The sequence below is a fragment of the Bos taurus genome, chromosome 21, assembly GCF_002263795.3.
Source record: "Bos taurus isolate L1 Dominette 01449 registration number 42190680 breed Hereford chromosome 21, ARS-UCD2.0, whole genome shotgun sequence".
NCBI lineage: Eukaryota > Metazoa > Chordata > Mammalia > Artiodactyla > Bovidae > Bos > Bos taurus.
Window position 1 is genome coordinate 47,880,453 of NC_037348.1, and position 24,361 is coordinate 47,904,813.

A 24,361-nucleotide genomic window follows, 5' to 3' on the forward strand; every position below is an offset into this window, starting at 1 on the left:
ATAAGTGATCTTTCTATATTAAAGATTTAACTATTTGTCATATTAATGAAGACCTTAAAAATTTTGTTGTTTGCTTTCAGTTTTGTTTATGCTGCTTTATGCCATACAGAAGTTTTACACTAATACAGAAGTAGTGAAAACTGGCAATAGTTTCCTTTATGTGTTTCTAGTCTTGGTGTCATTCTTAGAAAGGGCTTTGCTACACTTAAATTTAAATATATTTTTCATATTTTCATCAAGTAATTTTATTGCTTTATTTTTAAAAAATTTAATCTTTGATCCATCTTTAATTAATTTGATAATATTAAGCATTATTGTTTCCTTTCCAAATGACTAATTGCACAATAAGTTTATTTATTCAATAAATCCTCTTTTTCTCACTAATTTGAAATGCCAACTTTTCATACCTTAAATTGCAGTGTGTCATCAAGTTTTTTTATAGACTTACATTCTATTTTAGTGAGTTTTCTGTGTAAAATTGCATGTATATTTTGTTGACCCACCATCAAGAAAGAGAGAATGGGTGGCAAAAATGCTGTCAATAAACACAGAATGACCTCTCAAGTCAGGTACCCCTCATAGCCAGCTTCTGGTGGTAAGACGTGCTTAGATTAGAGATCCCGAATTTAGCCCTCAACTGAGCTTCAAATTACAAGGGAAATTTCTAGTCATATTTTAGAAAAACATGTGTAAATGGTTAGTTCTAGCGGAGAAGGCAATGGCACACCACTCCAGTACTCTTGCCTGGAAAATCCCATGGATGGAGGAGCCTGTTAGGCTGCAATCCATGGGGTTGCTAAGAGTCGGACATGACTGAGCGACTTCACTTTGAGTTTTCCCTTTCATGCATTGGAGAAGGAAATGGCAACCCACTCCAGTGTTCTTGCCTGGAGAATCCCAGGGACGGGGGAGCCTGGTGGGCTGCCGTCTATGGGGTCGCACAGAGTCGGACATGACTGAAGTGACTTAGCATAGCATAGCATGCATTAAAATAGCAGTCATGACTATCACAACAAAAATTGGAAAAGCAGAGGTTAAATGTCAGAAGTCAAAGTTTAATTTCATTTGTTATTTTTCTATAAAATAATAATAAAAATACAAATATGCAATAAAATACAAAAAAGGACAACAATTACTCAAGATCTTGCCATCCAGAGATAATACTTTTCTTAAGTATATGATTCTGGACTTTGTTGTTTGCAAATAAATCATATGGAACAAAACGGGTAATGCTATGTAAATAATGTCTTGTAACCTGATTTTTAAAGCTTATTATGCCATAATTATCTTTCTATGTCATGACATACAGGTCTGAATAGTCATTTAAATTGATCAGTTTTAAAAATTTTTTGTGTACTTACTATGTGGCAGGCTTTGAGTTAGGCACTAAGTAAGCATCTGTGAGGAGCTTCCCTGGTGGCTCAGACGGTAAAGAACCTGCCTGCAGTGCAGGAGGCCCAGGTTCTATCCCTGGGTTGGGAAGGTCCCCTGGAAAAGGGAATGGCTACCTGCTCCAGTATTCTTGCCTGGAGAATTCCATGGACGGAGGAGCCTGGAAGGCTACCACCTATGGGATTGCAAACAATTGGACACAACTGACTGACTGACACAGTTAAGAATCTGTAAACACAAAAAACAATCTCTGCCCACAGGGAATTTGGAGATTAGCAGAGAAGAAAGGTGGTGAATTAATTATTGTGAGTTTGACAGTTAATATGCAGATGGGCAGTGTGTAGAAGCATGTTTTCAATTATCTGGGGAAGATTAAGCAAATGATACTTAAATTGAAATCTAGGAATGAACAGAAGATAGCTCGGAAGAGGGGAAAGAATTTTTTTAGTTTTGTGCTACTCCAAAAGATAGTTCACAGACTAGCAGCATCACCATCACCTGGAAGCTTGTTAAAAATACAGTATGCAAGCTGAAGTTTGAGAGTCTGTGCGGTGGACAGTTGGAACCCATTTGAGAAGTAGAAAGATGTCCATCAGTAGAGCAGTGATACCATTGATTCAGGAGAGGACACAAGGTTCAGGATTATGTAGGACTTAGAGATGTTCTCTGTGTGTATGTGAGAGCATGTGTGTGGGGACTTGGGGGAGAGAGTCTTATTGACAGTGTATTGAGAAGCCAGTGATAGGATTCTTTGAGGAAAAATGACATGATCAGATTTGCTTTGAGATAGCACAGTCCTCATCATGACTTCTCAGTACCACCTAGCACAGTTGATCACGTGCTCTTCCTTACAACACCCCTATCCCTTGGCCTTCAGGACTGCAGTCTCTCTTGATTCCTGCCTCCTTTGCTATGTCTTCTTAGTCTCCCTTGCTGGTATATCCTCATCTCTTGACTTCAAAGCATTGGAGTGCCCAAAGCTTATCCTTGGATCTGTTTTCTCTTCTGCCTGTACTCTCAAGGTGATCTTATTCAGGACCATAGCTTTATATATGATCTATATGCTGATAACTATTATTAACTAAGATAAATGATTAAAGGCTATAATTGTCCTTATAATAACTAAAAGCTGGAAACAACTTAAGTGTCCATCAATGGAAGACTTTTTATAGTGCACCCAATGATGGGATGTATTAGAATTGTGGCAAAGAATAAGTTAGAGCTCTGTGTACTGAGAGGAGTTAGAACCCAGTATATAAACAGATATGTGATTATAGACAAACAGATTTTTAGCATGGAGGAAAATTCAGGAAACTGTTAACTGTGATCCTTCTATTTTCCTTTTATATTTTACACCAAATTGATAAAAAGTGAAATTATACTTTGTCTTATTTTTGCTTTATTTATATGATATATGAAAGTGAAATTCGCTAAGTTGTGTCCAACTCTTTGGGACCCCATGGACTATACAGTCCATCAAATTCTCCGGGCCAGAATACTGGAGTGGGTAGCCTTTCCCTTCTCCAGGGCATTTTCCCAACCCAGGGATTGAACCCAGGTCTCCTGCATTGTAGGCGGATCCTTTACCAGCTGAGCTACAAGGGAATATTTTTGCCCTTTAATTTTTAATTTTTTCTAAGTTATTTCCCTTGTAGATTGTATAGTATTGGATATTAGTTAAGCCAGTCAGAAATCAATTTTCTTATAGTAGGCTGGATCATCTCATACTCATTTATTGTCATATCAGATACACTTGGTAGTATTCTTGAAAGGTGTTAGAGGTGGAAGAGGACAGGATTGAAAGATTTTGCATCTGTGGTTTTCATCTGTGATTGTTAAAACTGTTGTACTAGAAGCTGACCTTTTCCTACTGAGTTTTCTATGTAGAAAGATTCTTCTTGGCTTTTTTTCTGTGCATGCACATATATTACTTATACATACATTTTACAGAAAATACATTAAAGATGTTATCTTGACATTTATAATCCTTAGAGGATTTTAATTTTAAAACTGAAGGGCAGACATATGAGTAATTATTTTGACTTATTATCTTTACTACTTACAGCTTACAAATCAACTATATAAAATGTACTTCCATTAGGAAGATTTTATCTGGCCCCCCATCTTGAGTAGGGTAGCAATATCTAAATGGAAAACAGAATATTATCTCGTAGAAAGTCTATTGAGGTGCATTTATTGCATAACTTATTATTAACAACCACTCTATGCAGTAGATGAAATCATTCTGTTTCCCAAACGAAGAAAAGGAGGTTCAGAGATTGACCAGTTCATATTTATAGAGCTGGTAAAAGGTAGGACTCAGACCCAAGTCTCTCTGATCCTAAATGTGGTTTCCATTATATCACACTGTTTTTTTAAAATTAATTTTCTTTGGAGTATTGTTGACTTACAATGTTGTGTTAGTTTCTGCTTAGTTCCCCTGGCCCAGGATCGAACCTGTGCCCCCTGCATTGGGCGTGCAGAGTCTTAACCACTGGACCCCCAGGGAATTATTTATATATATATTTACACACACACACACACACACACATATGTATATGTATATGTAAATTCACTGTTTTGTGATCTTATAAAAATCCCTCTTATTTTTTTTCTATGGTTCAATTCCAAATACTGATTCTCATCTCGTTTTCAGAACCAATCCTGATATAAAGTAGGAAGGATCATATTTTACTCACTCTTGATGCTCTGTATTTGGTCTCAGTTCAGTTCAGTTCAGTCACTCAGTTGTGTCCGACTCTTTGTGACCCCATGAATCACAGCACGCCAGGCCTCCCTGTCCATCACCAACTCCCAGAGTTCACTCAGACTCACGTCCATCGAGTCAGTGATGCCATCCAGCCATCTCATCCTCTGTCGTCCCCTTCTCCTCCTGCCCCCAATCCCTCCCAGCATCAGAGTCTTTTCCAATGAGTCAACTCTTCGCACGAGGTGGCCCAAGTACTGGAGTTTCAGCTTTAGCATCAGTCCTTCCAAAGAAATCCCAGGACTGATCTCCTTCAGAATGGACTGGTTGGATCTCCTTGCAGTCCAAGGGACTCTCAAGAGTCTTCGCCAACACCACAGTTCAAAAGCATCAATTCTTCGGCACTCAGCCTTCTTCACAGTTCAACTCTCACATCCATACATGACCACAGGAAAAACCATAACCTTGACTAGACGGACCTTTGTTGGCAAAGTAATGTCTCTGCTTTTCAATATGCTATCTAGGTTGGTCATAACTTTCCTTCCAAGGAGTAAGCGTCTTTTAATTTCATGGCTGCGGTCATCATCTGCAGTGATTTTGGAGCCCAGAAAAATAAAGTCTGACACTGTTTCCACTGTTTCCCCATCTATTTGCCATGAAGTGATGGGACCAGATGCCATGATCTTCGTTTTCTGAATGTTGAATTTTAAGCCAACTTTTTTACTCTCCTCTTTCACTTTCATCAAGAGGCTTTTTAGTTCCTCTTCACTTTCTGCCATAAGGGTGATGTCATCTGCATATCTGAGGTTATTGATATTTCTCCCGGCAATCTTGATTCCAGCTTGTGCTTCTTCCAGTCCAGCGTTTTTCATGATGTACTCTGCATATAAGTTAAATAAACAGGGTGACAATATACAGCCTGGACGAACTCCTTTTCCTATTTGGAACCAGTCTGTTGTTCCATGTCCAGTTCTAACTGTTGCTTCATGACCTGCATACAGGTTTCTAAAGAGGCGTTTCAGGTGGTCTGGATTTCCATCTCTTTCAGAATTTTCCAGTTTCTTGTGATCCACACAGTCAAAGGCTTTGGCATAGTTAATAAAGCAGAAATAGATGTTTTTCTGGAACTCTCTTGCTTTTTCCATGATCCAGTGGATGTTGACAATTTGGTCTCTGGTTCCTCTGCCTTTTCTAAAACCAGCTTGAACATCTGGAAGTTCACGGTTCACGTATTGCTGAAGCCTGGCTTGGAGAATTTTGAGCATTACTTTTACTAGCGTGTGAGATGAGTGCAATTGTGCGGGAGTTTGAGCATTCTTTGGCATTGCCTTTCTTTGGGATTGGAATGAAAACTGACCTTTTCCAGTCCTGTGGCCACTGCTGAGTTTTCCAAATTTGCTGGCATATTGAGTGCCACACTTTCATAGCATCATCTTTCAGGATTTGTTATGACCCAATTTCGAAGGTAGGGTTTATGCTTATTAGGTGGGGATTTTATCTTGTATCATTTGTTCCTTCTTAGGACCTGAAGTTCTGTTTCTGAGTCCTGGGCCAAAGCAGGGGCCTTGCTCACCGAGGGGACATTTCTGATATTAATTGCTCAATTACTGAAAGCTCTTACTGAATACTACCTGTATTTGTACTCCGTGTCACTGGTTGCTCCCGCCCCCACACTAGAATGTGCCATCATCCCATGTTAGACCTTTCCAGTGTCAGTTGCAGTGCTGTGGTCTGTAGCTCTGCATTTGGGATAGTATATTTTGTCTTCTGCTCCACATGTCCTTCCAGTGTGGGTGTCTAGGACTGACTTTCCCCCCCAATCACATGTCCTGCATTGTCTGCCATTCATTCCTCAGTGGTCAGGTCAATCCTGACCTGGCCTACCCCCACCCCTTACTTGACCTTGTTCCTTGCTACATAATCCAGACAATGACCCAAGGTATTATACCAAAGAATATAAGACCTGAGCCCCATTTGAGATCTCGCTGGTGGTGTATGTGACTGAAGCACATATGTAAGAGCTGTAAGAGACCTTGGCCTTCCCCTTGCCTAACCATCTCATGTTATAGATGAGGAAACAGAGGCAGAATTTTGCACCCCAAATCACAGTAGGTGGCAGTTAGGACTAGCATCAACAGTAATCCCATTTAGATTTTTGTTAATTCATTTTCAACAAGTAGCCCCCATACCTAAGTAAGCCTTAAGCATACTTTAAAAAATAAATTGGGATGACAAATTTATGTTAGTACACATTATCAATATTTGATAAGATTAGTATATTTTTGTTTTTATATGGAAACTCCAAAAAATTTATTTGGAAATATGCCTGATTTCTTATCTGCCAACATCTAACAGCTCAGCTGATAAAGAATCTGCCTGCAATGCAGGAGACCTCGGTTCAATTTCTGAGTTGGGAAGATCCGCTGGAGAAGGGATAGGCTACCCACTCCAGTGTTCTTGGGCTTCCTTGGTGGCTCAGTTGGTAGAGAATCCACCTGCAATGCGGGAGACCTGGGTCCGATCCCTGGGCTGGGAAGATCCCGTGGAGAAAGAAATGGCTACCCACTCCAGTATTCTGGCCTGGAGAATTCCGTGGACTGTATAGTCCCTGGGGTCACACTCCATGGGGTCGCAGAATCGACACAACTGAGCGACTTTCACACAAAAATGTCTGAAAGCAAAGCAATGTCATTCCACCAGATGTCACTGTTTGCATGTAGCAATGAAGTTACAATGATTAAAATAAAATTTCCCCCTCCCTAATTATATTTATATAAAAGATTCTGCATAGTTATACTCCTTTTCTTCTTTGGCTTATTCTTCTTTAGATTTATTATTTTATTGAAGACTGTATTTCCTGAATTTTTTAAAGTATTGAAAATATTCATTATCTCTGCTATAGATTTTAAAGACTTTGCAAAATTATTTGTAGATTAGTATCTTCAAGAAGGTGAGCTCTTAAAGTCTTTTCTAGACCTAGAAGTTTGCTTTTCAAACAACATTCTTTTAAGTTACTGTTTTCTAAGTTGTTGATTGCGACCCAGTAAGTGGATTGTGCAATCAGCTTAATGGCTTGCTATGAGTCCCTTAAAGAAATGGTATTTGGGATAGAATATTGCATGTAACTATTACTTTGACAAAACTTTTGCATAAACACTCAAACTATCCCTGAACACATCTGCTCTGAGTTGCATAAAAATGGCTGTGAGCTTTATCCTGTGAATGCTCCCCAGGCTTAGTACCCCAAGGAGCACAATGAATTTTCTGAGAAAGGGGTAGGGAGGATGTGATGTATAACTTCTCCATTGTTAGAGTTACTCCAGGGAGGGGAGAGGGTTGCTGGAGGGAGAACCCTCCATCCATCACAGGATGGAGCCTGCAGTCACTTTTATGTAAGTCATAAAAGATGTGGGTGAAGATTTTTAAGAGTGCTCACAGCCTAGAGCAGATGTTCTCCAAACTTCTTCTAACTTGTAATAAGAACACCATTTTATATCTCTGGCCCCATGGGAGATCAGTGTTGACTGAGAACGAGGTTTAACTCGATCTGAGAGAGATGGGGTTGTTTGCTTCATTCAGTCCTCTCAGTCATAATAACAAAAATGATTGTAATGTCAACTACTTAATGTACTTTTCTGAACTTTGTGCAAACTTGTTACATATATTATTTTTAAGCATTAGATGCTGAAAGATCTCATCACTGTTGCTCTTCACAGATGAGGAAACGGAGCCTTAAGAAAGAAAAATGACTTACCCAACACAGCACATCAAGAGGCCAAACTAAAGCTAAAATCCTGGTTTTTAACTTCATTCCAAAGCCTAGCTTTTCTCACTCTAACAGTGCTTTTTAGGCTTCTCCTGAGGATAAGGACCCCCTGGAGTGTTTAAGTGATCCTGGTCTCTATCCCAAACCAACTGAACTAGAATCTCCAGAGGAAGTATCTGGGGAGCTATAGATCTGACAAGCATCCCAGAATATTCTTTTTTTTTTTTAATTTAATTTAATTTTATTTTGTTTTTAAACTTTACACTATTGTATTGGTTTTGCCAAATATCGAAATGAATCTGCCACAGGTATACACGTGCTCCTCATCCTGAACCCTCCTCCCTCCTCCCTCCCCATACCATCCCTCTGGGTCGTCCCAGTGCACCAGCCCCAAGCATCCAGTATCGTGCATCGAACCTGGACTGGAGACTCGTTTCATATATGATACTATACATGTTTCAATGCCATTCTCCCAAATCATCCCACCCTCTCCCTCTCCCACAGAGTCCAAAAGAGTGTTCTATGCATCAGTGTGTCTTTTGCTGTCTCGTATACAGGGTTATTGTTACCGTCTTTCTAAATTCCATATATATGCGTTAGTATACTGTATTGGTGTTTTTCTTTCTGGCTTACTTCACTCTGTATAATAGGCTCCAGTTTCATCCACCTCATTAGAACTGATTCAAATGTATTCTTTTTAATGGCTGAGTAATACTCCATTGTGTATATGTACCACAGCCTTCTTATCCATTCATCTGCCGATGGACATCTAAGTTGCTTCCATGTCCTGGCTATTATAAACAGTGCTGCGATGAACATTGGGGTACACGTGTCTCTTTCAATTCTGGTTTCCTCAGTGTGTATGCCCAGCAGTGGGATTGCTGGATCATAGGGCAGTTCTATTTCCAGTTTCTTAAGGAATCTCCACACTGTTCTCCATAGTGGCTGTACTAGTTTGCATTCCCACCAACAGTGTAAGAGAGTTCCCTTTTCTCCACACCCTCTCCAGCATTTATTGCTTGTAGACTTTGGATCGCAGCCATTCTGACTGGTGTGAAATGGTACCTCATAGTGGTTTTGATTTGCATTTCTCTGATAATGAGTGATGTTGAGCATCTTTTCATGTGTTTGTTAGCCATCTAAACTTAAAAGCTTCTGCACAACAAAGGAAACTATAAGCAAGGTGAAAAGACAGCCTTCAGAATGGGAGAAAATAATAGCAAATGAAGCAACTGACAAACAACTAATCTCAAAAATATACAAGCAACTCCTACAGCTCAATTCCAGAAAAATAAATGACCCAATCAAAAAATGGGCCAAAGAACTAAATAGACATTTCTCCAGAATATTCTTATCATCAGACTGTTGGGAAAGACTGCAGTGCATCAGTGCTTCTCAGACTTTATTGTGCGTCAGAATTAACTATAGGGCTGGTTAAAACACAGAAGGCTGGGCTTCTCCACAGACCTTTTGATGGGACTCAAGAATTTTAATTTCTAACAAGTTCCTATGTGGTGCTAATGATGCTGGTTAGGGAATACACCTTGAGGATCAGTGTAGTACATCATGCCAACCCATTATTCTCACTTTCTCAGGACACGGTCTGGACTGGCTTTGGCTGTGGGATTTTTCAAGCACAGTGTTAAACAATGTGTATTCAGTATCTACTGTATTCCTGGGAGACAGGAAATGAATAAGAATCAGTCTTCCCCCACCCCAACTAGCGTGTAATCTGCTGTGAAAAACGCACAGAACAAAATGCAGCAGATTCTATAATGAAATTGCAGATCAAATGCACCGGGAAACTAGGGAGGCAAAGACGAGTTTTTGCTGGGCAGAGGGACGTTCGTAAAGGCCCCATGGAGTAGTGGAGACCTAAGTCTTATTGTCAGTGTTTCCAGAGCCGCATTGTATTGTAGTTATTGTAGTTCAGTTTCCCTGTCTCTCCTGCAACACCTGGAGAAATCTAGAGCATCTTTTGCGCAGCGAAACATGGGGCTGGGTACTGGGGAGGGAAGTAGAATTGGTGAAGTAGGTGATGCCCAGGTGTGGAGGACCCTAACGGCCAGGCCAGGAGCTTGTGTGTGTGTGTGTAGTCATTAAAGTATTTGGAAGAGGGTAACTGACAGTAACTTTGGTACCAGTCTGTAGCATGGATTAGAGGAGGGAAAGTTTGGAAGTGAGGGACAGCAAAGATGTTATCACAGGACTCAGTTGAGAGAAGAATGCAATAGGGTGGAGAGACACTGGAGGGAGAAGAGTCAGGACTAGTGATTACTGAGGGAGAGGTTGGAGATGAAGAGATTTTCAGTCTGAACCACTGAGATATTGGTGATCTCCAAAGGGGGGAATCTCTCGAAAAGACTGGTTCTTTTCTCTGGAAATTCAGAAGGAAGCAGGGAAAATTTGGACAAAAATTTCAAAGCAGATGATTCATTTTTGTCAGGCAGGAATAGTTGCTAACCTTGGGTACCCTTTCCACTAAGATCCGTAGTTCATATCTACCAGAACTAGCTATGCATTCTAAAATGTCCGATGACCTCTTTCACTTTCCTTCCAACCAACCAGAATTTCTTTTTTTTCTTTTTCTTTTGAGGCACATTTGGGATATGAAAAGACAGTAATATATAAATGATCCTGACCACTTTGTTATTGGCTTCAGTTCAGTTCAGTCGCTCAGTTGTGCCCTACTGTTTGTGACCACATGCACTGCAGCACGCCAGGCCTCCCTGTCCATCACCAACTCCCGGAGTTTACTCACACTCATGTCCATTCAGTCAGTGATGCCATCCAACCATCTCATCCTCTTCTTCTCCTGCCTTCAATCTTTCCCAGCATCAGGGTCTTTTCAAATGAGTCAGTTCTTTGCATCAGGAGGCCAAAGTATTTGAGTTTCAACTTTAGCATCTGTCCTTCCAATGAATACTCAGGACTGATTTCCTTTAGGCTGGACTGGTTGGACCTCCTTGCTGTCCAAGGGACTCTCAAGAGTCTTCTCCAAACCACAGTTCAAAAGCATCAATTCTTCTGTGCTCAGCTTTCTTTATAGTCCAACTCTCACATCCGTACATGACTACTGGAAAAACCATAGCTTTGACTAGTTGGACCTTTGTTGGCAAACTAATAATCTCTGCTTTTTAATATGCTGTCTTGGTTGGTCATAACTTTTCTTCCAAAGAGCAAGCATCTTTTAATTTCATGGCTGCATTCACCATCTGGAGTGATTTTGGAGCCCCCCAAAATAAAGTCTGTCACTGTTTCCGCTGTTTCCCCATCTATTTCCCATGAAGTGATGGGACCAGATGCCATGATCTTAGTTTTCTGAATGTTGAGCTTTAAGCCAACTTTTTCACTCTCCTCTTTCACTTTCATCAAGGGGCTCTTTAGTTCCTCTTCACTTTCTGCCATAAGGGTGGTGTCATCTGCATATCTGAGGTTATTGACATTTCTCCGGCAATCTTGATTCTAGCTTGTGCTTCATCCAGCCCAGGATTTCTCATGGTGTACTCTGCATATAAGTTAAATAAGCAGGGTGACAATGTACAGCCTTGATGTACTGGTTTCCCAGTTTGGAACCAGTCTGTTGTTCCATGTCCAGTTCTAACTGCATACAGATTTCTTAAGAGGCAGGTCAAGTAGTCTGGTATTCCCATCGCTTTAAGAATTTTCCAGAAGAGTTGTGGTCCACACAGTCAAAAGCTTTGGCTTAGGGCCAGATAAAAATATAGCAGTGCCTCAAGGTAGCTTCGTAAGTCACCCCTCTCCTCCCTAATTTTCATGTATGTACTCTCTTGGCTCGTTATTCTAGACAATGCAATATCCCGCTCTTTTGTTTTTGCTGGATATATCAGTGAGGATCCAGTTGCAGAAAACAGAAACATTTTTAACTATTTTAAGCATAAAGGAATCTGGTAATGGGAATACGATGCTTGTAAAATCAATGGAAAGTTTGGAAGAATGGGCTCTATGCAGGCTGAACTTTCCAGAGATAACTCATATAGCACATTTAACTGGCTTCCATGCCTGCTGCTCCTTCTGGCAGAGTCAGGAAGGTAGGAAAGCTGGAGGCCAACCTTGGCAACATACCACTTTAGCTGAGACTCAGAGATCGTGTGGCCTCTCCTGCCACAGCTTTTGACTCTGGAGATATGCCATGTCTGTTGAAACATTCACTGGCAAAAAAGCCTACCCACAAAAGATGTAATGGGAAGGCTGCTACAGAACTCAGTGTTGCCACGACTGCTTGCAGCGGGAACATCATAGCCTTCTAGATTGCATGTGAGTGCATCTGGTTAGTAGATCTTAAGAGACATCTCAGACACTGGCTGCAGGAGAGTCGTCACCTCTCCATCCTCAGCAGTTTGGGAAAGCATATTGGATTGGATGTCAAATGACAGTGTACTATAAGCCACTGTGCTGGGAGTTGAGCTTTACCTTCTCTTTGAATTCAGATATTCAACTGGGTGAGGTAGGAAGCTTTTTTTCCCCATGAACCTATTTTGGCAAAGCCCTGTCTTCTCCAGCCTAGCTTTGGGTGGGCCTGATTTTTAAGAGCTGGTTTGATATGATAGACTCTGAGGATTTCAGCATATTGTTATGTGCAGGCAGTTTGAGATGTGTGTGCTTTGTTTTCACATCTGGTGGCTCTAAAGTGATTGTCTGTTCAGGTAATGGTATACCAAAACGTTCAAGGGAACATAGGCTCCACTTTCAAGTGAAATTGAAATATGGCTATAGTCAGTGTAGTTCCACTTTATACTCATTTTATATATTTTGTACAGTGTTATAATACAAAAATGTTATTTCAAGCCATCTGTAAGTCAGTCATTAATGACACATTTTGCCTTCAGATTTTGATTTACCTCATCTCTTGGTTTAATTCAGGCTTTTGTTGATAAGTTTTAAACCTCCTATGTATATTCTTCTTATGTATATATAGTTAGTTGTTGTTAAGTTGCTAAGTTGTGCCTGACACTTTTGCGACCTCATGGACTGTAGTCTACCAGCCTCCTCTGTCCATAGGATTCTCCAGGCAAGATTACTGGAGGGGATTGCCATTTATTTCTCCAGGGGATCTTCCCAACCCAAGGATCGAGCCCACATTTCCTGCATTGGCAGGCAGATTCTTTACCTTTTGAGCTACAGGGAAGACATTCTGAGCCACTCAGGAAGCCCTATATAGAGTTGGTAGCCCAGAAGTAAAGACCTACTGCCATACCTGTTTTATGTTCATCCCGGCAAGATATGAATCAAGAAAGAAAAACCTTAATGTGAGCAGGCAGTTCTTCTTAGGGTGATGGTTTGCCTTGGGCTAAGAAATGAAACCATTTCCCATGAGCTTGGAGTGGGGAGCAGGTTAGGAATCAGAAGGTAGGAAACTTTTTACCTCTGTGTAATGAGACTTTCATAGAGTGAATTTATTATTACTATATTATAAAACAAAACCACCCAAAGGTTACTACTAAAATACATTCAGAAGCAAACATAAATTATTTCTGAGCTATTCCCCGTTTTGAATTATCTGCCTTCGGCACGGTATCTATTTAGCATAGATGCGTGCATGCACGTGCAACTCAGTTGTGTCCGACTGATTGTGACCTCATGGACTGTAGCCTGCCAGGCTCCTCTGTCCATGGAATTCTCCAGGCAAAAATACTGGAGTGAGTAGCCATTCCCTTCTCCAGGGGATCTTCCTGACCCAGGAATCGAACCTGCATCTCTTGTGTCTTCTGCATTGGCAGGTGGATTCTTTACCAGCTGAGCCACCAGTGAAGTCTCATTTAGTGTAGATATCAAATGTCAGTGTGTTTATTTCATAGAGATATAAAACGAGAGTAAATACCTGTTGCTTTATCAATGACTTAAAAAATTTTTTTTCACACTGTAGAATACTGCACGGAGCTCCTGTTATGGATGTCAGTCAAGAATATGTTGCTGTTGTTCCAACAAGACCAGGGATACTGCCTGAACTGATACCAGGAACTGGCCCGAGTGCTCACAAACCACAGTTACAACTCTTAGGGGAGGAAGTAAGAGCTTCCTTTAATATTAGTTTTCTCTATCTCTTAGACTCTCAAACTTTTTGGTTTCAGGACCCTTTTTATGTTCTTAAAAATTATTGAGGACTTCAATAATTATTTATGTGGCTTGTATCTATTGAGATTTGCAATATTGGAAGTTAAAACTGGGAAAATGCTTAAGTGTTTATTTTTTAAATGAAAAATAACCTACTAAAATAATATATGTTAACATGCTATATTTTTTATGAAAAATAATTATATTTTTTAAAACAAAGAAGTAGTGTAAAACTTTTTGCAAATATCTAATGCTTGGCTTAATGGATGACAGCTGGATTCTTATGCTTGCTTCTGCATTCAATTTTGCGATAAGTTGTTTTGACTGAACTATATGAGGGAAATTCTGGCTTCATGCAGATATGTGGTTGAAAAAGGAGAGATTATTTTAATAGCCTTTAAACATAATTATGGATATTCTTGTTTGATAATATGCTTCCTAGGTGGCACAGTTGGTAAAGAACCTGCCTGCCAATGCAGGAGACATAAGAGACCTGGGTTTGAGTTCTAGGTTGGGAAGATCCTTATGGAGAAGCCTGGTAGGCTGCAGTCCATGGGGTCGCAAAGAGTCGGACATGACTGAGCGACTTCACTTTCACTTTCTGGAGGAGGAAATGGCAGCCCATTCCAGTATTCTTGCCTGGAGAATCCGATGGACAGAGGAGCCTGGTAGACTACAGTCCATGGGGTTGCAAAGAGTCGGACATGACTGAAGCAACTTAATACACATACAAGAGGTGGTTTCTTGAAACTTAGTTGTGAGACTTCCACTGCTGTGAATGATGCAGTGGAAGTTCTTTTTCCTATTCTTCCTGCGAAGTACAAGTAGAAACCTGGGTGTTACAAACAGGGCAGATCTGAAAGATGCAGAGACTGAGACTCTAACCAGGAACTTCGGGATCCAAGAAATGACACGGTGGCAAGTTAGTTCCTTGAGTTTCCTTTTCTGCCTCGTATATCCTTTGATAAATCCTTTTTATAATTTCAAGTTAAAAAAAAACCTGGTAACCTGGAAAGAAAATTAGGTAAAGACACAAAGAAGTCCAAACAAAGCCTACTCTTTTTAGCCAAAGAACCAGGAAAGGGGCAGCCTAGCACGACACAATTTTTAAACAATAGCTACCCTAGCCAAACACCACAGAAAAAATGGTGGCCCTGGTCCTTCCCTCACTCCTACCAGCAAAGGCCTTGTAGGAAAACTACTTTTACAAAGTATGTAATGTGTGTGCTCAGTTGTATCTGACTCTTTGGGACCCCAGGGACTGTAGCCTGCCAGTCTCCTCTGTCCTTGGGATTCTCCAGGCAAGAATACTGGAGTGGGCTGCCATTCCCTTCTCCAGGGAATCTTCGCAACCCAGAGATTGAACCAGCGTCTGTTGGATCTCCTGCATTGGCAGACAGATTCTTTACCACTGTGCCACAGAATACGAGAAGGCACTGTCACACCTCTGACAGGGTGGTGTTGAAGAAGGCCGTGTGGGGCTGGGACTTTCGTTTTGGTAGAATGGTCATGAGGTTTCCCTTCTATGGTGTTAGTTGATACCGCATGGGGATCCTGGACTTGCATCCCCACCTAGTAGTAATGAGCCACTTCTCTCTCTCCCCACTGCGATGGTATCAGAGGAGGCCCAGCAGAGTGTCAGCTGGAACAGAAGGTTTACATAAGATCCAGAATCTCATAGCAAAGTATCCGAATTTCAATAGAAAATTGCTAATCCATCCCAAGAACTAGGAAAGTCTCAAACTGAATATAAGAAGGTAACCAATAGATGCTATCATTTAGATGATAGAAATGTTAGAATTGTCTGACAATGATTTTAAAGCCATCATTCTAAAAATGCTTCAGTGATAATCATGAACACACTTGAAAAAATTTTTTAAAAATAAGAAGATTTAGAAAGGAAATAGAAGGTCTTAGTAAAAAACATTGAAAATACTTAGTAAAGAAACTGAAGACATTTTAGAATTCAAAAAATATAATAACCAAAGTAAAATGCTTGGCAGATGGGCTCAAAAGTAGAATGGAGGAGATAGGAAGTGAAGTTGAAGATAAAATAGTAGAATTTATCCAGTCTGAGCAACCAAGAGAAATAGACTAAAGGAAAAAAAAAATTAACAGATCCTCAGGAGTCTGTTAATTGTGGGACTAAAGTAAAAGATCTAACATTTGTGTTATCACAGTCCTGGAAGGAGAAGAAAAAGAAGAGGGGTGACTGAAAATGTTTAGGAAGAAATAATGACTGGAAACTTCCCCATTTTAGTGAGACTTAAACCTGCATATTAGGAAGCTGAGCAAACTCCAAGCAGGAAAAGTCCAAAGAAATATGAACCAAGTCACTTAATAGTCAAACTTCTGAAAACTAATGACAAAGAAAAGAATCTTGAAAGCAGCAAGAGAGAAACCATATGCTACCTACAGGAGAAAAACAGTTGGAGTGATAATGGATTTCTCATCAGAAACCATGGAGGCCAGAAGTAAGTGGCAGAACATTTTTCAAATGCTGAAAGGAAAGAACGGTATGCCCTGAGTCCTGTATATCCAGAGAAGATATCCTTCAAGAATGAAGGGGAATCCAGACATTTCCAGATGACAGGAAAGTAAGAGAATTTGTCACCCAACAGATTTACCCTGAAAGAAAGCCTGCAGGATGTTCTTAAATGATGAAAGATGAAATCTTGGAATATCTAGAAGGAACAAAAACAAGTAAAGCAAAAATGTGAGTAAATGCAATAAAGAATTTTCCTCCTCGTTTTGAGTTTTCTAAATGATGTCTGTCGGTTGAAGCAAAAATTACCATACCATTAAATGTATAGAGAGGAAATGTTTAAGACAACTGCATTATAAATGAAGAAAGGAGACATAAAAGAAGGTAGGTTTACACACCCTTGAACTGGTAAAGTGCAGACATCAGTAGACTTTGATAAGTTATGTTTATATAATGTAACACCTAGAGCAAGACTAAAAATCTATGAGGCGTATTCATAAACACCACAGATAAATAAAAGTGGAATTCTAAAATATGTCCATGTAAAAGGAAAGCAGGGAAAAGAAAACAGAGAAACAAGAGGAACCAGAGAGAACAAGCAGAAGACAAAAATGAAATGACAGATGAAATCCCTAACTTAAATATATTATTGGTCTAAATACACCAATTAAGTGACAGGGAATGCAGAGTGGATTAAAAGAAATGACCCAACTATTTACTATCCGCAAGTAACTGACTTCATATATAATGATTTAGAGAGGCTGCAAGTAAAAGAATAAAACAGATAAGTCATACAAACATTAATCAAAGAGAAGTAGGAGTGACTATGTTAATATCAGATAAAGTAGACCTCTCAGCAAAGACAGTTGCAAGAGACAGAGAAGGAGATTACATTATGACAAAAATGTCAACCCGCCAGGAAGACATAGTAGTCTTAAAAAGCATGTGCACAAAATAGCAGAATTGTAAAACATGTAAAGCAAAAGCTGGTGAACTGAAAGCAGAAATAGACAATTCACAATTACAATTGGAGACCTCAATGCTCCTCTCTAAATAGTTGGTGGAACACTAGAAAATCAGCAGGGATACAGAAAAATCAATGACTCTCAACTAACAGGATCTAATTGAAATGTACAGAACACTACACCAAATCAGAGCAGAATACTTACTCTTTTTGAGTTCCTGCAGAAGATATACCAAGATAAATCCATAATGAAATCAAACTAGATATCAATAGCATAGATAACAGAAATATCTCCAAACTGTTGGAGTCTAAACAATACAGGTATAATTAATTCATGGGTTAAAGAGGGTGTATCAAGGGATTTAAAAAGTACTTTGAAAACCAATTAAACTGAATTAAATTGAAAATATAACATATCATAATTTATGGAACAGAGATAATGCCAAGAGGAAAAATTATAACACTAAATGCTTCCAATTAAAAAAGAGAAGTCTCAAATCAATAATTTAAGCAAGAACCTAGAGAAAGAAGAGCCAAATAAACCAAAAGTGAGCGGTGGAAAAGAATAAGGAAGAACAGAAATCACTGAAGTTGAAAACAATAGAGAAAAATCACTGAGACAAAATAGTTCTTACAAAAAATTGATCTCTACAAAACTGACACAAAACAGAAAAGACACAAATTACTAATATTAGAAATGAAATAGATATCACTGCAGACCCTACAGACATCAAAAGACTAGTAAGGCAATACTATAAGCAAATCCAGTTGTTAATATAAGCAATTTATATAAGCAATTCCAGTATTCTTGCCTCAAGAACCCCATGAACAGTATAAACAACTCTACACACATAAATTTGACAACTTAGACAAAATAGAGCAGTTCCTCAAAAAACACAAACTACCACAACTCACTCAATATGAAATATTAATAGATAATTTGAATAGCTCTATAATGTTAAGGAAAGGCCTACAAAACTCCCTTCTCAGACCCCTGAAATAGTTTGACAGTTAAAAAATCAAAATAAACATGCAACCATCAATACTATTAAGCATGTTGCAGGATGAATACATAAACTATAAGGATAAATCTTCAGAGAATTATGCTGGAAAAAACCAATTCCAAAACATTACATACTGGATGATATTCTTATATAACGTTCAGGAAATGACAAAAGTACAGAAATGCCGAACAGATTCGGGTTTTCCAGGGTTTCAGGATTGGAGTGGGTGGGAATGAGTGGAGTGTGTTTATAAAAGACATGAGATCACTTATGGTGATGAAAATGTTCTATATCTTAACTATATCAATGTCAATATTTTGTTTGTGATTCTGTACCACAGTTTTGCAAGATGTTACCTTTGAGGTAAACTGGGTAAAAGATAGTCTCTGTGTTATTTCTTAAAACTGCATGTGAATTTATAATTAGCTTAAAAATTTAATAAAAATTATGGTTGTTGGACCAGTGCTAAAAAATTAAACTTAGTTAAAAAGAACGTGTAATAAATGACCATTTGTACAGCTAAAAATGTTTGTTGCATTTAAAATCTGAAACTATTGGGTCTTTAGTATGAACATGGTTATTACATTGGGTTGTAATATACATAGTAACCTTAGGGGCTGTGCAGGTGCTGTTAAACTAATTAACCTAGCTTGCTTTATAGTTGTGTGTGTGTATGTATGTTAGTTACTAAGTCATGTCTGACTCTTTGCGACCCCATGGACTGTAGCCCACCGGGCTCCTCTGTCCATGGAATTCTCCAGATTAGCATATTGAAGTGGGTTGCCATTCCTGTCTCCAGGAGATCTTCCCAACCCAGGGACTGAACCTGGGTCTCCTAAACTATAGGCAGATTATTTACGATCTGAGCTACCAGGGAAACCCTGCTCCATAATTACTAAATTATAGTTAGTAATTCAGTTTGCTCTGCAATCAAGTTCTAACAGCCACCGATCTGGCTGCTTCTGTTTTCCTGATTTTCTCTTAGAAAGTTCTGAGGATTGTTGGGGAAACTGGTATACCATGATGAGTGTTTCTTTGCTAGTTTAATTTGACATATCTCTCCTGAAAGTGCATAGGTGCTTTTCCTTGAGAACAAAATAGTGCTGTTTAATGATAGATTTTTCTGTCTTCACATTTAGAAGCTTGTATATTACTTTCTTCTAGGGAAATAATTTTATTCTAGATGCTCAAGCTGCTGAAAGTCTATCTACTACAAGGAAAGGTTTACCACATTGTATGTGACATATCATTTGAATATCTGAAATCTTAATTTCTAGGTGATCTTTGGAAGAAGAATTTTCAACTGATTTTGGAAGAGTTTTTTCATCTTTTATCAAGGAATTCCTGACTCTAGGTCTATGCAGCATAAAGGGATGCAGTGTGTCCACCAAAACAGAGGATGAGTGAGATGGAAACAATTTTGAATTTCTATGGTACACGAATGAACATAGCATCTGAAAAAATCTACCTTTCTCTAAATAAATACTCTGTTGGTAGAGAAGAAATGTGATCTAGTTGAGAAATAAAAGTGGTGAAGACTCAGTATCAGCTTATAATTGTGAATTTTTATTTACGGTGTTTGGGTCTTTGGATATTACTCTAAAAGTCTGTGTAACAGCCATGCTCCAGGAGATGGTGGCTGTTAAGGTTTCGTGCTGCTGCTGCTGAGTCGCTTCAGACGTGTCTGACTCTGTGCAACACTATGGACTGCAGCCTAGCAAGCTTCTCTGTCCACGGGGTTCTCTAGGCAAGAGTACTAGAGTGGATTGCCATATCCTCCTCCAGGGGATCTTCCTAACCCATTGCAGGCAGAGTCTTCACTGCTGAGCCACCAAGGAATTCTGTTAAGATTTCATGCGTGTGTGCGTGCTTAGTCGCTCAGTTGTGTCCAGTTCTTTGTGATGCCACAGACTGTAGCTTGCCAGTCTCCTCTGTCCATGGAATTCTCCAGGCAAGAATACTGGAGTGGGTAACCATTCCCTTTTCCAGGGGATTTTCCTGACCCAGGGATTGGACTGTGGTCTTCTGTATTGCAGGCAAATTCTTTACCACCTGAGCTACCAGGGAAGCCACAAATCTTGTTGGGGAAAATGTTTGGTCCAATTAAGTATTGCTCAGAGTTAGTGAAAGTTACAGAAAACATAATTACCAGGAATACCATGGACTCAAACAGCTATAATTAAAAAAACTCACAATTCTTCAAATCTTGTCATGAATGCCTGATTAATTTTTTCACTTCCAACTATTTAAACATTTTTTCTTTTATTGTTTGTTTTATTATTATTATTTTATTGATAGTAGACTCTATTTTTTAGAAAAGTTTTAGACTTCCAGAAAAATTACAAAGACAGTATGGAGATTTCCCACTCTGTTCCCCCTATTATTATATTAATACAATAATGATGGGTAAATAGTGGTCCCCAAAAGATATGTGCTCAGTTGCTCAGTTGTGTCTGACTCTCTGTGACACCATAGACCATAGCCCACCAGGCTTCTCTGTCCATGGAATTCTCCAGGCAAGAATGCTGGAGTGGGTTGCCATTTCCCTCTCCATACCCAAAAGATATATCCAGATCCTAACCCATGAATGTGACCTTACTTGGAAATAGAGTCTTTGCAGATGTAATTAAGAATCTTGGAATGAGATCATCTTGGATTTAGGGTAAGCTCTACATATCTAAATTCAATATGACTGTCCTTATAAGAGGAGAAAACCCTGTGAACACATAGACACACAGGGAAGAACGCCATGGGCTGATAGAAGCAAATTGGAGCAATGCCACTGCAAGCCAAGGAGTGCCAGGGGTGGCTGGCAACCACTAGAAGCCAGGAAGGGGCAAGGCAGAATTCTCTATAGCATTCAGAGGGAGCATGGCCCTCCCAACATTTTGATTTTGGGCTTCTTGTTTCCAGAACTCAGAGAATTAATTTCTGTTGTTTTAAGCCATCCACTGGTAATTTGCTACAATAGCCCTAGAAAACTCCCAGTACATCTGACAGCTGTATGATACATTTGTTCAAACCAATGAACCAAATAACCATAAAGTATATTTATACTTTATGATTAATTAAGATCCATGTTTCATTTGGATTTCCTTAGTTTAAGGTAATGTCCTTTTTTCTGTTCCAGGATAGAAGTGGATACCACATTTCATGTAGTTGCCATGTCTCCTTAGGCTTCTCTCAGCTGTGATAGTTTCTGGGACTTCCTTGTTTTGATGACCTTGACAGTTTGGGGGAGTACTGTCAGATATTTTGTAGACTATTCCCCAAATATCTATTATTTTATTTGGCTGCCTCTGGTCTCAGTGATATCGTACGGACTTAATTGCTCTGTGGCATGTGTGATCTTAGCTCCTCAGCCAGCATCCCCTGCATTGCAAGGTGATTCTTAACCACTGGACCACTAGCAAAGTCTCACATGATGTTCTTTTTGATTTGATTGTGTGTTATGTGATTTTGGGAGGAAGACCACTGAGGTGCCATTTTCATCCTATCATATCCAGAGTACATATTACCAATGTGATGACTTACCATTGTTGATGTTGACCTTAATTGTCCGGCTGAGGCAGTGTCTGCCAGAATGCTTCACTGTGAAGTTTTTCTTTTTTGCTCCCTTTCCATACTGTAGTCTGGAAAGAAGTTGCTATATATAGCCCACACTTAAGAAACGAAGAGCCACGCTCCGTCTCCTTGAGGGCAGATTATCTATAAAAACTAATTTGAATTCACCCGGACAGGATATCTCTTCTTCCCATTTATTTATTCAGTCACTTGCTTATATCAGTAAGACTCATAGATGTTTATACTTTGAGTTGTGGTCAGTCATTTTGGTCATGTCTGACCCTTTGCAACCCTATGGATTGTAGCCCACCAGGCTCCTCTGTTCATGGGATTCACCAGGCAAGAATGCTGGAGTTGAGTTACCATGCCATTCTGCAGGGGATCTTCTCCACTCAAGGACTGAACCGGTATCTCCTAAGTCTCTCCGTTGCAGGCAAATTCTTCATTGCTGACCCACCTGGGAAGCCCGAGTTATACTCTAATACTATTTATTATTATTTTGCTAAGACTGTTGAGCGTTGGTCATTGAGAGCTCCTTCAGTTGTCTCCTGTGTCCCTTTGACAGACCCTATCACTGTGGAATTTTTTTTTAACATTTAATTACTGGCAGTGCAGATGTTCCAGGCTCATCTTGCTTATTTCCTGTGCCAGGCCACAGAGTCAGCCATTTCTACAGGAAGTCTCAGGTCCCTATTGGAGAATGTAATTAGAAACTAAGATCTGGCCTTTGGATGTGCTTGTTGCCCCCAGGTCTCTGTTGCTTCTAGGCCTTCTCAGCTCACACAAATACATGCCTGTATTCTAACTCCTTCCTATAAATACACATATTTTAATATACATAATAAATTTAGTAAATGCACATAGTGTGGTATTTCTATATGTAACCATCTTTGTCTAACTTAAGCTATTCATGAGTTCATACTGATGTCTCCACCTCTAATTCATGACCACATGGATCGTTCTAACCTCGTCCCCTGCTTAATCTTTAAACTCCCAATAGTTAGTGACAAACCTGGTTGCCCCCACACTCCATCCATTTACCTAATTATTCAATTCCAGTATAGAAATTTCAGAATTATTTACCCATATTCTTGTGGAAAATAACCTTATTAACTACAGGGTAGCACAATGTACAGTTTATTTTGCCTGTAGTGTTATATACTTTACTCATTTCCAAAGTTACTAAGGTCAGCAATTTTTTTTCTTCCCCCTTTCATCGAGATTGTTTCATATATTTATAATACAATTAGATTGGTTTGTTATATTCCACATTTCATTGTGGGATTCCTCTTGACCTCCCAAATAATTTTTAAAAAATTTCAACTTTTATTTGGAAAAAGTTAAACAAATACAGAAACCAAACTAACGAACACATGACTACATGTGTGTTTGTAATTAACATTTTGTCATACTGTTTCAGTTTTTTTAAAAGACATTTAAAGAACAGATGAAGTCCTCTTGTACTTCTTAATTCCATTTCTCTTCCTTTTTACCCAAGGACAGTTACTGTTACAATTGTGTTTTTTTTCCCACTCCATGATTTTTTACTTTATTAGGTGTACTTGTGACCTTAAACAATAAATCCTGTAGTTCTGTGTGTTCTAGGAATGTTTATATAAATGACGTGACTTTGTAGGTATCTTTCTAAATCATGCTTATTTTACTGTTAAATAGTATGCTACTAAGATCCATCTTGGAGAAGGCAATGGCACCCCACTCCAGTACTCTTGCCTGGAAAATCCCATGGATGGAGGAGCCTGGGAGGCTGCAGTCCATGGGGTCGCAATGAGTCGAACACGACTTCACTTTCACTTTTCACTTTCATGCACTGGGGAAGGAAATGGCAACCCACTCCAGTGTTCTTGCCTGGAGAATCCTAGGGACGGGGGAGCCTGGTGGGCTGCCATCTCTGGGGTCGCACAGAGTCGGACACGACTGAAGCAACTTAGCAGTAGCAGACTGTTTAAAAGGTGAAGGCAATGGCAACCCACTCCGGTACTCTTGCCTGGAGAATCTCATGGATGGAGGAGCCTGGTAGGCTGTGGTCCATGGGGTTGCGAAGAGTCTGACACAACTGAGCGACTTCACTTTCACTTTTCACTTTCATGTATTGGAGAAGGAAATGGCAACCCACTCCAGTGTTCTTGCCTGGAGAATCCCAGGGATGGGGGAGCCTGGTGGGCTGCCATCTACAGGGTCGCACAGAGTTGGACACGACTGAAGTGACTTAACAGCAAGATCCATTTCTGGTTGATAATGTTTGTGCTGGAATGTCTTTACAGTGTTTAGTTAAATGAATATACTACATTTTATTCATCTACTTATTAATTGACATTTAGATTGGGCTATGATTTTGCTATTTCATATTCTGTATTGACATCCTTGTACATATCTCCTCATGCAT

The 24,361-nt window shown here is 39.5% G+C and overlaps 1 protein-coding gene across 5 annotated transcripts in view; it reads left to right on the forward strand.

The window, feature by feature from the left end:
- The window catches only part of TTC6 (tetratricopeptide repeat domain 6), a 201,541-nt gene that overhangs the window by 83,087 nt on the left and 94,093 nt on the right, over positions 1-24,361 (forward strand). For all 5 annotated transcript variants that reach the window (XM_024982079.2, XM_024982078.2, XM_010817188.4 and 2 more), the window contains one exon: positions 13,753-13,894. In XM_024982079.2, the coding sequence (XP_024837847.1) occupies positions 13,753-13,894 (142 nt within the window). The remainder of the gene's footprint in view (positions 1-13,752; positions 13,895-24,361) is intronic.